General features: G+C 42.9%; 1 protein-coding gene across 1 annotated transcript in view; it reads right to left on the bottom strand.

Annotated features, from left to right (window-relative positions):
- Positions 1 to 13497, bottom strand: part of Ubl3 (ubiquitin like 3) — an 86823-nt gene that overhangs the window by 8638 nt on the left and 64688 nt on the right. Inside the window, exons 2-3 of the mRNA XM_076767397.1 lie at positions 2954 to 3062; positions 1144 to 1308 (exon numbers count right to left, since the gene is read on the bottom strand). Coding sequence (XP_076623512.1) covers positions 1144 to 1308; positions 2954 to 3062 — 274 coding nt within the window. The remainder of the gene's footprint in view (positions 1 to 1143; positions 1309 to 2953; positions 3063 to 13497) is intronic.

The raw sequence follows: 13497 nt of genomic DNA, 5'->3' as shown, positions 1-13497 counted from the left end.
TTTGGATTTAGGATACTCTGTGACTTTCGTACCAGCTGTCGATGGTATCAGTGTCGTCGGGCTGAATATGCATGTATTCACCGTTAGGCAAAAGACCTGTAATTGGAATGCTTCAGTAATGCATAGATTTAAAGAACTACATGCTTATCTCGTGACTGTATTTGCAATTCCTGTTCATTGTTTTCTCTTTAGTTGGTGTTAAAAGAAGAGTTATGGTACTCCTTTATCGCAAACGCGAAGCTTGGTATTTATAATAGAATTGAAACTACTGAAATATTAATTGAGCTAATGAATCGAGAGTTATTTACACGAATTTGTCGAACATCCAGTATAACAAGCATTTCATTTCACCGATCGAGTCTCAATTCGAAGCAATTAAATGGTAAATATTGCGAATAAATTCAAACAATGATAAAAATCGTATCGAGACCAATCGAGGAGCCTCGAGCTCTCCAAGTTGCGCGAATACAATGGTCGAATACGCAAATAAATAAGTTTTTACATAAAGTCGAACCCAATTACGTCTCGACAATTGTTACCGAAAGCACACATACCGGGGAAAAGACGCACAGGGAATAATAGGAAACTAGAAATACGAATTTCGTTGGTCGGTTACGAGGAATGGCGGAGTATCGCAGTTATCTCGAGTACACGTCCGACAAGAAGTAACAGGATTAACGACCGTGCCAGGGAAAGAAAAACAATGTGTTCGGCTGTGTGTAAAGACCGTTGCCATATTTATTCTGCGAATCACGTAACCCGCGCATAATGAAGCAACCGTGCTGCACGCTTTCGCGAGACTTCTTGAACCAGTGGTTTCCAAACTTTTCAGAGGGCTCACCCTAAAAAGAACAGGTCATTCTCGACGATAGACGAAACAAAAAAAATGTTACGTCTATTTCGATTCGTTAAAAAATTGGAGATCGAAATCGCAAACCCCACAAATTTTTTCAACTCGAAGTCACGAATTCCAGCAGGATTAGGGTTAAGCGCTAGCACATAAGGTGAATTGATCATTGATCGCGACCCCTAGTTTGGAGAACACTGGCTTAAAAGTTGGCCTGGCGCAGAGGCAGAAGCTTCGTTGGCTTTTATTTCCACCGTGGTCGGAATATGAGAACGATAGGGTCGATGATGATTTACCTTGAGAATTAGGCTCGGGAAGATTCTCTCGTGGGACCAGATGCATCACCGTGGTTTTCCCGAAAGGAAGCCCAAGAGCACCGAGCGTGACATTGCTGTGCAGAAAACGGCCCTGGTAGATTAGCCGCAGGATCTCCGCTTTGGCGACTGCCTCTTCCGCCCAGTCTGAAAGACAAAGAGCCTCGTATCAGACCAGCGCGACCTTGCCTGGAATATTTTCAGTTTTTCCACGGGACACGGGAGGGAGGGTTGAAAAGAAATTCGTGCCCGCCGGGGCGGCAGATACGGATACTTCGTCGCTCTGATAATTTTATCGCTAGTCCTGTTCCGGTTCGGTACGACGGACGCGAAGTTCCTTTTATTATTAAAACAATCCTGGATGTCTGGATTTAGAAATAAAGCTTTTATCGATCAAAGAACCCGTAGTCATTAAACGAAACGTTAATATCTACAGCTATTTTAAGGATTATGACTGTTTTATGCATCGTATAACTGACGCTGTCCAGGAACATCTGCGAAATATCCCTTCCTGATTTTTATGAAACTTTGCAAGCTCGTGGAAGGACTAGAAATAAACCATTTCAGAAAGAATACGACATATTTAAGGAAACGAAAGGCTCATCGCGACACGCGATAAGTCGAGACGCCGAGTACTCGTCGCAATTCGTTAATGAATTTCCCAAGGAGTACCACCTAGTTAATGGGAAGATTCCGTCTTACAGTCGAGATCCAGTAGCGCGCGGCTCGTTTCTGTCTCTAAAAGGCAAAGTAATTCGTGTACAATGACTCAAGACACCAGAAGATGCGGTCGTTGAATGCATTTCAATATTAAACGGGACCTCCTCGAGAATCGCGACGATTTGCATGTTTAAAAGAATGAAACGCCGCCTTCGTTTACTTTTTTTTTTACAACGTTTAAAGTATTAGGATAAAGGAGCAACCCCGCCCGTTAATTCAATTCCTTTTTCGTCTGAAAACCTTATCCATCGAGGGGTCGCACGCTTCATGCATAAAGAAACGAGAGCAAAGCGAAACCCGTCACTTTTCGCGGGAAACTCTTCCTACCGCGAACGGAATGGTTCCCGGAGACGTTTTGAAATTTTTACTTCGACCGTTTCGCGTGGCAACGTCTAATTGGATTCCGCCGCGCTGATACGTCCCACGATATACACCGTTGTTTCGCGCCCTATATTTTCCACGAACATTTTCAATTCCGGTATTTTCATCTTGTATCTTGATGAGAGGAAACGAGCACGTGCACGTGCGAAGCAGTACAACAATGGACGATCTACAGCACCGATTTTCAAATATTACCATACTTATGGGAAATTTTAATTCTCAGAAAACTACAGAATACACTTGAAGTAAGATACTCGAGGGTTGGAGATTTGGTAATCGGAATGTTTGTCTATCCAGTCGTCGACTAAACGACTAATGTAAACATTGAGAGCGTAGGTGTGTTTTTTGTAGTTTAATTTGCAGATGGTAAGGGGTGGTGATTCCTAATTCGGTTCGAATGCGTCTCGACGTTCCATTTCGTTCGTCTAATTTCGATGACACGTATCGGGAAAATCTCGAGTGACGGATTAACGCGTCTCGACGTTTAATCGGGCTCTGTCTTACGTCCATTGTTCCCGACGCGTTCGCTATCGAACGTTTATCCGGCGAATGCACGCCGCGTTGCCGACAGCTGACAAGGGACGCCTGATTTTCGTCGATCTTATATTGCGCCGCGATTTTCAACGATTCCGGTTCGTTTTAAACGATGGACGAACATTTCGGTTCGCGTCAAAGCCCGATGATAGCTTACCTTCCGGCCAGTTTTCAAACACATGGTGTGCTATGTCCCCCGCGGAGTCGCATGGACTGAATAGGAACTCTTTTGTCTTACCGCTGACAAGAATGAGGCGTAGATTTATCTGGAAAACAAAGAAACACGTCGATCGTTAGTGTTTGATTCGTCATTCAAAATAACAAATTATTTAACGAAAAGTAAATAGTTTGAGGGTCCATAGAGTGATCGTTGCGAATGAAAAAAAACAAATCGGAATAAAAGCGAGGGCCCATAAGTCATCTCTAGTATCACCCGTGATCCTCGCCCGCGGAAGTACACGTGTTGTAATTCCTCGTTCTTTTGAACCCTCACCGCCCTTAATCTTCATTTTCTCACTGTACACTTTGAATCACAAATGTCGACCGCGTCCCCTCCGAGGCGTATCTCGCCGCCACGTGTTACACCAAGGGTCCGACTAGGGTTAGTTTGCGCTTGAAAGGATAAAGAAAAGAGTACACTCGGGGAACATTGAAAAAAAAAAAGAAAGTTTCGAGCACCGTGACAGTGGGAACGCGACGCGGAGGGCGCGAACGGGTATTTACGGTTCACGGTGTACGGTATACGGTTCGTTTCTTATCTATCTTTACTTAGAGACAGTATGAAAAGGAATTAGACCCGACTTTGTCCTAAACCTTTAAGCCCGACCTGTTCGGTTCCGGTCACGTACCCGGTGCCGCGAGCCAGTAAATACGTTGAAAAGCGAAATTTTTCTACGTTAGGTCTCGGTCGAGTTGGCACGTTACGAGGGTCGGGACATTCGCGTGAGCGTTGAAAGCTTATCTCGGTAGACCAAAGTGACAGTCGTTGCAGCGTGAAAACTTCATTTTTAGCGACTCTTAAAATTCATTCGCAAGTTCATTGGCACACAGCGACGCTCGATAATGCAGGGGTTTTGCTTTACGAGTCATCGTGGAGAGACACACGGTTAGCAATTATCAATATTGTTCAATTCGACCAAGAAAACCCGCGATTCGTCGTTCTATGGACAGAGTTCGAAGCTACTGATTCGGTGTTGTCGATCAACGCATTCCAACGCGTCGGCCTAGTGCAGGAAACGAAGAGAATATTGATAGTGCGAAAGAAAGTGTCGCTGAGAATCCAAATTTATCCTTAGACTTTTGCGCGCTAAGACCTAGGTCATCGTTAGACTGCGGATGCTTATGAGTACTGCTCACAGAATACACTCGAATTATTATATTTAGGGGTTGAGACAATCCTCTTACAAAGCTCTCATTTCATTAACTCTAAAAGTATCCAGGTGACGTGTCTTTATTTTATTATACCTAGTGTAAACAGAATTTTGATTCCATGTTCACGTTTACGATCGTAGCTTTAGAGAAACGAGTCGTTTAAGTGTGCAATGTATCGAACGTTGAGGGTAGAATTTGGTAAAACAAGGGGAGGGTCTGTAGGGTTGGAGAATAGAGGCGTGGCGGTGAACGTGTTAAGAATTTTCCCGTTTCCTCGCAATCGGTTACCGTAGGTCGGTCGATAAAATACAAAACCTTCCCCCGTGGTGGTCGCAAGGGCAGCTCGAAGGCTTACGTGCCGGCAGGCGATAATTCGCGGCACGGCGACAATGATTTATGCTTTAGCAACTCGCAGCGGATTCTCGCGACCGCAGGAACCGCAAAGGGTCACGAGCGCCGTGCAGCCACCCCCTTTTGCACGACCGCGGGTCTGGCTTCGTCGGTAATTATTTATGTTGGCCGGTCTTCGCGCGAGACGGTAATTGAATTTGCGTCCGTCGGAGAACGGCCACTGACCGTAATTCGTCGACGAGGAAAGCGTGAAAGAGAGAAAAGGAGAGAAAAACGGGAGAAACCGAGACGATTAATACGGTCTTAATTGTCCCCGTCGTCGGGACGAAACGTCGCGACGCACAGTCGACAGAGAATCGGAACAGCAAAGTCCCTTATATTTTAAAAACTATTCGTTCCAGGCGTCGAAGCTACCCCGAGCGTATTTGTTTAACGATATTCAGGGCGTAGTAAGAATAACCTCGTGAATGGAAAGTGATCTCGAGCTGTATTGTTTTATTTAGGAAAACGCTTGAATGCTAAAAATTTGTTATTAACTCTCGGGCAAGAGGCTATGCAAATGAGAGAAAGTCGCCCTATCTCTTTCACTCTCGGTGTAAGAGGATCGATTTTTAAAAAAGGAACACTTTTCACCGGGTTAGATGAAAACGAGGGAGCTCGATTTGGTTACTTGTACGCGAGATGTGTCGTATTTAGGGCACGGAATACTAATCGTCCGTGCATTATGCTAGACTTCTAGTTTTGTCCCATGCTAGGCTCTCGATTCGAGAGTGTGTTGCCTGTAGATTTGCATTTTCTATCCTTGAACTACAACCGTGACGTACAGCGAAACGTCAAAAGGCAGGGGTAAGACTAAATTGGGCATATTTTCTGTTCGATTTAATTTAACGAGCTTATAATGACATGGTAGTGCATAGTCACCTAGTGACCTTATGTGACCAATATTTTCTGCTTCGAGAATAGCTCGAACAAAATCGAGGTCGATCCTGGATCACGTATTATTAGAAGCATAATTGGGTCGCTTCTTTTTTCAACGACGAACATAAGTTTCGCGAATACAGCTTTAAAGACAAGAATTACAAGAGTAGCAGGAGAAAGTCATAGAATTAGAGAACAAGTAGGATGATTTTCTCTAGGAATTTGTTTCCTAAGAAATTCCTGAATCGAAAACTATCGTTCAGATCTTCGTTTAGAATTGCTCGTCACGAACCGAAAGAGATGCTTATCCGATCAGCGATCTCTCGAATGGTCAAACGGTGGTCGGGAAAGATTTTCTCACGTGCTCGAGTAACTTGTGTCCTCGTTACGAGTCACCGAAGATCGTCTTCGAAGGATCATCGAGCCCCTTCGAATCATTTAACCCGTTGGCCAAACAGTTTCAAGCATCCGCAAAGTTTCCTGCGCTGTCTTTTTCATTTTCGAACGCGATACTTTTGCAAACACTTTTCGTACACCTACTCGATCCATTACAGATGGGACAGATACTGCAAACATGACCCGACTCGAACAGTGTTCGCTCGCCGTCGACAAATGTACAGATGTCATCCTAAATATTGATGGGCCTATCAATCTACCTCCATTTAACACTGGTAACGGCTACAGATCGCAGAGTCGGTCTTGATAAAGAGAATGAAATAATTCATACGTTTTTTTATTAAATCTCGACGTGTACGGACAAGGATGAAGAAGAACGATGACGCAAGCGTGTTTTATTCTAGTGGACTTGTCGGCAAGACCTACCGGAACCTGCTTCAGAAACTAGGACGTATAGTATTAGGACATATGACCCACATGTAGTAACGGCTTGTTGAAAACTCGTATAGACAAAATTTAATGGAAAGTTTCTGTACGAGCACGCTTTTTAAGCGAAGGGTAGAATATAAACGAATTTCTGTCTCTACAAATATAAAAGAAATAAAGCTAAATTACAAAAATTTCGTATAACGTAACAGAGACAATGAGAATGTAATTATTTGCAAGTTCGTAAGTGTGTTCGACGCTGTATGTGAGATTCCTTTAGCGATATTAGACTAACAGCAAAGTTGGGAGTGGACTTCGATGGTGTCGATGCCCTCTTCAAGGAGAATTGATAAATCACCGTTTATCCACCGGATCGCTCGGTATAAACTGTCTCGTACATGATGAATTGTTGCTAGGTGATTCGAGGTCGTTTGAACCCGGCATAAAGATGAGTCGATACAAAGCGTTTAGTATTGTTAGTGTGTCGTTAGCTGTTGAACTTCGAGGTCGAACTGCGACGTTACAGATTAAGCGAAACGCGATACGAGTTCGAAGGATGTCAAAACGATCGAATTATGACGCGAAGGTTAGAGACGTTGATCGTCCTTTCCAAATAGTTTTACCGCTGCTTATCTTCCGGGAAACCTTGATCCGAAACAGATCTTTCATTGACAGACCTATCAGTCGACGAAAAGCAGGGATCAGTTTGAAGCACTGATCCTTATACGAAGGATAGGCCGGAGTATTTCGTTGTTCTGATAGCGAATACGATTGTTCGCTAAGATTCTTTGAAATACGATCGTATTCCTTTGAAATAGAATATTATTCTCGTCTTTACAATAGTCTTCTTTTGTGCCCGTTACTGTATCGCGGTTCTACTCTTTTTCTGTTACGCTTTCGATATTTCCTACGCGACACGGGTAATTTTAGAACCATAATCCTATACGATGAAAGTCTGGTATATGCCTCAAGACTTTCTTTCGTAACCATTTAATAAAAAGTAAAAATTCTTAACCATACGAAAGTATCGAATAAACGATATTAAATAGCAAAATTTTACCAAATAATTCAAGCACGTGGACCTTGAAAGTTGTGCTCACATTGTACGATATAATTTAATACAATATAGTCTGATGCGAGGTTAATACCAGATTAATTAGCATCCGTACAAAATTTAACGACCCACGTATTGTTGGTAATTACAATACAATTTCATTCGATGAACAGAGGGTTAAACGTATTCCATCGAAATTTTGAAGCATTGCTCACGGACGTAATATAGAGCTATTAACGGAAACGTGAATTCTCGTTTACAAAAATTAATAATAAAACGGCTCGATAGTGTAAATGGACCTTTAAACGTACAAACGCGTAACGATTTGCATTCAAAAGCTCGGTGTTGCGGGGAAACGTAATTGCTTCCAGAACGACGACTGAAATTATGTTTCGTCGACGCGGTCGGTTAATAAATTAAGGTTTTGAAACGCGAAATGTTTTCTAGGCAGCCTCGATATTACGGAAAGTACGGGAATCGTTGAACAGCGTCGAGGGACACCGCGGCGATTTTCTCCCCAACTCCCGTCAAATACGATGTACGTCGCGAACCTCGATGAAATTGCGCGCGAGGGTAATAGGAAATTAATTAGCAGCCGCGAGTCGTAAAGCCGGTTTCGGCTATGCAACCATAAATAGAATTTAATGTTATGCAAAACTTCGCGGCGCGCTAATGCCGTTAGTTTGTAGTTTATAATTAATCCGCACGAAACTGGGCCTGGTGGTAACGATATACCGGACAAATATTACCGAACGTGTCGTGCCCGACACAAAGATCCGATCGTCCCACGCGACGACGTGGGCGTCGAGCTGACAACTGACAGGAAGAGGTCCCGAGGTGTCACGTTGACTTTTTCATCAGCTTCTGCACAATGGTACACAATTATGGACAGTTTCGAACTTAACTGTTAACGTACATTAGATACGAAACACTGACGATATACACACAACGATTTCGTTAATGGGAAGTTACGAGAAGCTGAAGACCATAAGAATGGGGATAAGATAGAAGAGAAATGGGTTAAAGTATAAATAAGGCGAGGAGAGTAGACGTAATTAAAAGATGTTATATCGTGTTGTATAAATTGTAATCCGAATGGAAGCGATAAATCTACCGTGGCTACAACGGTTTTCTCTCTTTATTCGTTTTAAACGGTCTCTTCGAAAGTCTATGTACTCGTTCCGCTCGTTATTTCCCCTAGTCTTTAAAACAGAATCGACTTTTACCGAGCACTGACCATTCTTAAAGACTCGCGAAAACAAACACACCCGTCACTCAACTTTTTCTTAAAACTTGTTACGATTCTTCGGCTCGACGAGCGATAGACAAAGCGTTAGGGCGTTGATTTAGGCCCTTGGCCAAGATAAAGATAGCAAAAAGCCAGCGAGGTTGTCGAGAGACTAACGAGGGGATCACGCCGAAGTGTTAACGCATCGATTTTAAAGCTAACGGCACATCTTAGAACAGCGACGATACACGAACGGCACGCGTAACGATTTTGGCACGTGATAAAATTTTATATTACGTTTCTATCCCTTTAAATATTCTTTTCGTTCGTTCGAACAGTTTCGCGACTCTGTTAAGTCGTCCCATAATTTCGTAGCTGTTCGACTTTCTCGCATTGACGATGAGACGGCGTATTAAAGGTACTAAAATTTTAGACACGTGCAGTTCCGAAACTACTCGTGATATATCCATAATGCAGCCATTGATAGAAGCGGCAAAGCCTCCTCTTTAAAATGGTTTTTGGTTTTTGGCGATCGGACTTTCCGTTTTCGAGATATCGTAAGTTATGTAAAAGGTAATTTTTTCAATTCGACTATCTCTGTCTCCGTCTGACGCGTCTGACGGACCTCTTCGTCTCGCACGTGACTCGCGACCGAGTGACGTCACGTTTACTATTTACTACGAGCACGTGCCGGTCAACGACCTTGACAAGGCCGTAGTGGAAATTCATTTACCTCGCGACGTAAACAAATATTTCAAACCCTTATATCTCCGGAACTAGTCACCGCATCGACTTGAAACTAAAATCCCCATATCTTCGGAACTAATTAAGCTATCGACTTGTTTGAACGCTCATTTTAAAGGGCTTTTCATCCTCTATCCAATGAACGTATCGACTATTATTATTTATGCTGTCTTCTATGTTTATTTTGAAATTTATTTATCAAATAGTTTCCAGTTAGAGATTATTTAATTTAAAAGCTAACTTTATTCCATTATTGCTTACATTTAAACACATTACGTTAAATTTAGACTTCACAAAATATTATTAAACCGACCAACAAATCGTAATATAGAAAATTTAATGAAACAACGTTTATCCGATTTGGTACTTTGTAATAACATATTTTTACCGCGTTTGGTGTGAAAATGCCCCATTGTGAGGCGCGGAGAATTGGTCAGAGACGCGCGCAACGGACGATGCACCTGTGAATGATGCTTAAAGCGTCCGGGTAGGGATCGGGACGAGGGAAAGGCGGTTAAAGGGGTTGAAGCTGAGAGATTTTTCGGAGCGAGTCGTGGGTGGTGGAAACTTCAAAGGGACTTATTCATGCGGTAGCATTCGATACTCGGTTTTTTGCGGTGCACACGCTCGCCAAGGCGTGCACGGGAGCAGACCGTGTGCTACCTGATGCGTCATCCACGACTCGGTGCTTTTAAAAAGCTGTGTGGGGGGAAGCTGTTTCAGCTTGACAACACTTTCCGGCCTCCCGACTCCCTGGACAAGTTCAACCGCATGTTCAGTAACAATTAGTCCTCAAAGATAAAGCGGACACCGGGCAGGTGGGGGAGAAAAAGGATGCAGAACGTCCGCTGTTCGCCACCAGCGACGTTTAAATATGGACGTTGCGGTCTGTTAAGAAAAGGCGAGCCGACGCGCGCGCATCGGATTAATAATAAAAACGGAAAATATCGACGGGTCCCGTGTACGCCGTGCGTGCGTGTGTGTACGTCGTCGTCGCGGGAAAACCTCGAACGATGACGGAAGAGGAAAAGGGAACTTCACCAGGAGCGTTCTTGTAACGCAGTTGGGTGGCTCGCAAAGTGACGCTTTGAATTGGTGCTTCAAAGACGAATGTATGCGCGGCGTCGGCCTCCGTCGTGTCGTCCATGGTCTCGTCTTTTTTATTTGCTCGACGAGTGTTCGTGTTTTGTAAAGAAAGTCGAGCAAAGCACTCGTCGGTGCTTTATCTCTGCGCTGGTAATTATAATTATACGTATCGGGGAATCACGATGGATGTTTCTTTCAAACTGGTGCAAGAATTGATAGTCCAAGGAAATTCTCGAAATTCAGTAAAATGAATAGAGGAACTCGATACGTTCTACATACAGGTCAGCGAGTACAATTTGTAAATGTAAATTAACTCTGCAAAGAACATATTTGCACTCTTTCGCTAATCTAATTACGCGTATTCTTATTTTTTACTGAAACAGTGTGTCCGCTTAATAGTAATTGATATTTGCTCCGTTAAAAAATGAAATTTCGTCGTTCGCGGGTGCCCGTGGAGAATTAAATTTCAAATTGCAGATATATTCGTTCCTGTACAAACAGAATGAAATTACGACGTAATGGACTCGCGGGCGATTGATTCGATAGAGAACGATTTTCAGATTTCCCTCGTTTTGCGAAACCCATATTGAAATTGCGCCAAATATAATTTGTGGGAGGAGGGTCGGTTCGGTCCGGCACGGAAGATGCTATAGAAAGCAATTCTGGAAAGAACTGGAGCAGAGAAGTCGGACAGAGCTGAGGGATTGGAAAAAGAGAGGGAACGAATAATGGACTTGACGCTATTACAGAATGTTTTCGGCGAATCGCGAACGAATCCAGTTTAAACCAATTTCGGTACTAATTAATGGGTCCCGGCTTGTAGCCATCGCTTGTAATAACAACGGTGCCGTGTATGTACTCTCCGGGGGACGATCGAACGCGGACCATTGATCGTCATGAAAACTCGTCGGCCGGAAACCAGATGCGAGAACACCAATTTGTATTACGACCGTGTGCCGCTATCGCGATAGAAGGCCGTGTCTGTTTGCAAACGCAGCATTTGAAATGTGGAATTTTAACGAATGGAAATTCTCGTTTGCCGTGACCATCCATTGATAGTAGACCAGACTGGGAATCTTTTGACGCTCGAAGGCCACGTGTCGATTCGCGAGAAAATCCAGCGGACACCTGTCTACTCCAAGCAATTTAATCAATCTTTCAAATTTAACTTATTGCTTTTTTCATCGTAATTTATATCGTCATCGACAAATTTCGCTTGTTCTTTTACGGAATACTACGGTTTACTTTACGTGAGAATTATGCTCCAACAGAATATTACGCTTCTTGTATCCTCAATAATATTCCCTCAGCTTCGATAACCGCTTTGTTTTTACTTTTCGCTGTTATGGATCAGGGATGATTAATCGAAGTCTCGCGAAACATTCGTGGCTGCTTCTCCCACTTTTTAGTTGAAGAAGGCCTGCCCCCACTATGCCTACTTTGCCGTGTAAGGACTCGTGTTTTTAATTAATTAAAGTTAATTTAGGAAGTTACATTTTTTAGTCAAAGTTTTGTAATGGTCTAATTTTTGGTGATAGATACTGTTCTTTGTTTCTAAATACGACGATGCTAAACACCGTGCTAATTTGCCCCTAACCCTTTTAATGAGTATAATTGTACGGATGAGAAGACGAGACCCGAGGGGACCTAGGTCACTGATAAATTGTATACGCGTCTGGTACCTCTCGAGTCTCATCTTCCCGTCTGTACGCAGTACTGTTTTCTCGAATGAATTATAGATTAGAGTATCAGAAAGTACAGACTTCTAAGTTGATATATTTCCGCCTGAAAAAATCACTCTATCCTATCGACCAAATTCCAAGTCACTCATAGTGGAAATTCGAGACCAATTTCAACATTGTACGCGTACATTGGATTTTCCTATGTTTTATATATTGTACACCTTTTACTACCCGTTTTATGGTCGAAACCGACGGCGTCGTTTCAATTCCGGGTCTAATCTTTTCAACGGGAGCTGTGGAGCTCGAAATTTTACGTAAAATTTATCTTCTTCGCTTCTCTGCCATAGCACTTTTCGTCTTTCGTTTATTACACATTTTTCGCTAATTTTAAAAAGCGCGAATACGTTTGGTTTATCAAACATAATTCGAACGCTTGTTTTATAGCTGAACAAGAGCTTAAGCTTATGTAATTTATAATTACATAATTAACACGATCTCTCCCGCTGACATAGAAGAAATACAGTTTACCGTATAAATTGTTCCTGTGTCGAATGCCTGCAGTTTTGCAAAAGTTCGCAATACATTCTTTTTTCAACAAAAATCGCGTCACTGGCGCGACGTGCAAAAAGGATCGTACAATACGCCGAGGTTGCGATCCATTCGGTTCAGCTTTTGTCGATAATATACACAGAGCGTCCCAGAAACACTGCAAATGTGTCAAAAAGTGTCATATTCGTGGCGCGAGATGTAAAATTCAGAATTCAAATGAAAAAAAAAAAAAGGAATGGTCGCGACAGCGATGTTTCAACGTTTTCGAATAGAGACCGTTGCAGAAATATTCACTTATTCGTTCGCGTACACGCGTATTGACAGCGAGTTTTTTTTTTCCGTTACCTTCAATCGTTTCGGTTAAACGACGGATTTAGAACTGTGACACGATTCGTAACGTTTCCAACGGAATCCTTCGAGCTTAGAACATCGCCGCCATCCACTTGATTAGGATCAAGGTTGCAAAAATCTAGCGGCACGCTTATCAATGCAGATGGGTTAAGTGTACTCGTTACGAGTTCGAGTGTTAAAGTACTCGTTAAACGAACGTAACGAACAACCGTGCTTCATTATACCTTTTCCACCTGCATTCGTGAAAAGTGACGGGAATATGATGGTCGCGATAATGAGAGGAGAATGCAAAATTGCAAGAATTCGCGCGTAACGACGCTTCGTTACCGGTTTGTCATCGGGAATGTCTGAAGCGACGTTTTATTTTGACGTCTTTGCTAGTCACGACGCGTAACTACGTCTTTTAGTTCCTGAAACTGGGAATCCTTTGACTCTAGAAACACTAACGAGGGGAACCTCGATACCAGAGCTCGAATGGAACTGTGGAAATTTTCAATTAGTTCCGGTACAATAGTTATTTTCAACGTTTCTGTTGATATAAGCGA

This window comes from Colletes latitarsis, chromosome 1 (assembly GCF_051014445.1).
Source record: "Colletes latitarsis isolate SP2378_abdomen chromosome 1, iyColLati1, whole genome shotgun sequence".
In the NCBI taxonomy this organism is placed as follows: Eukaryota; Metazoa; Arthropoda; class Insecta; order Hymenoptera; family Colletidae; genus Colletes; species Colletes latitarsis.
Note: the sequence above shows the minus strand (reverse complement) of the source record. Positions and strands in the feature narration are given on the sequence as shown.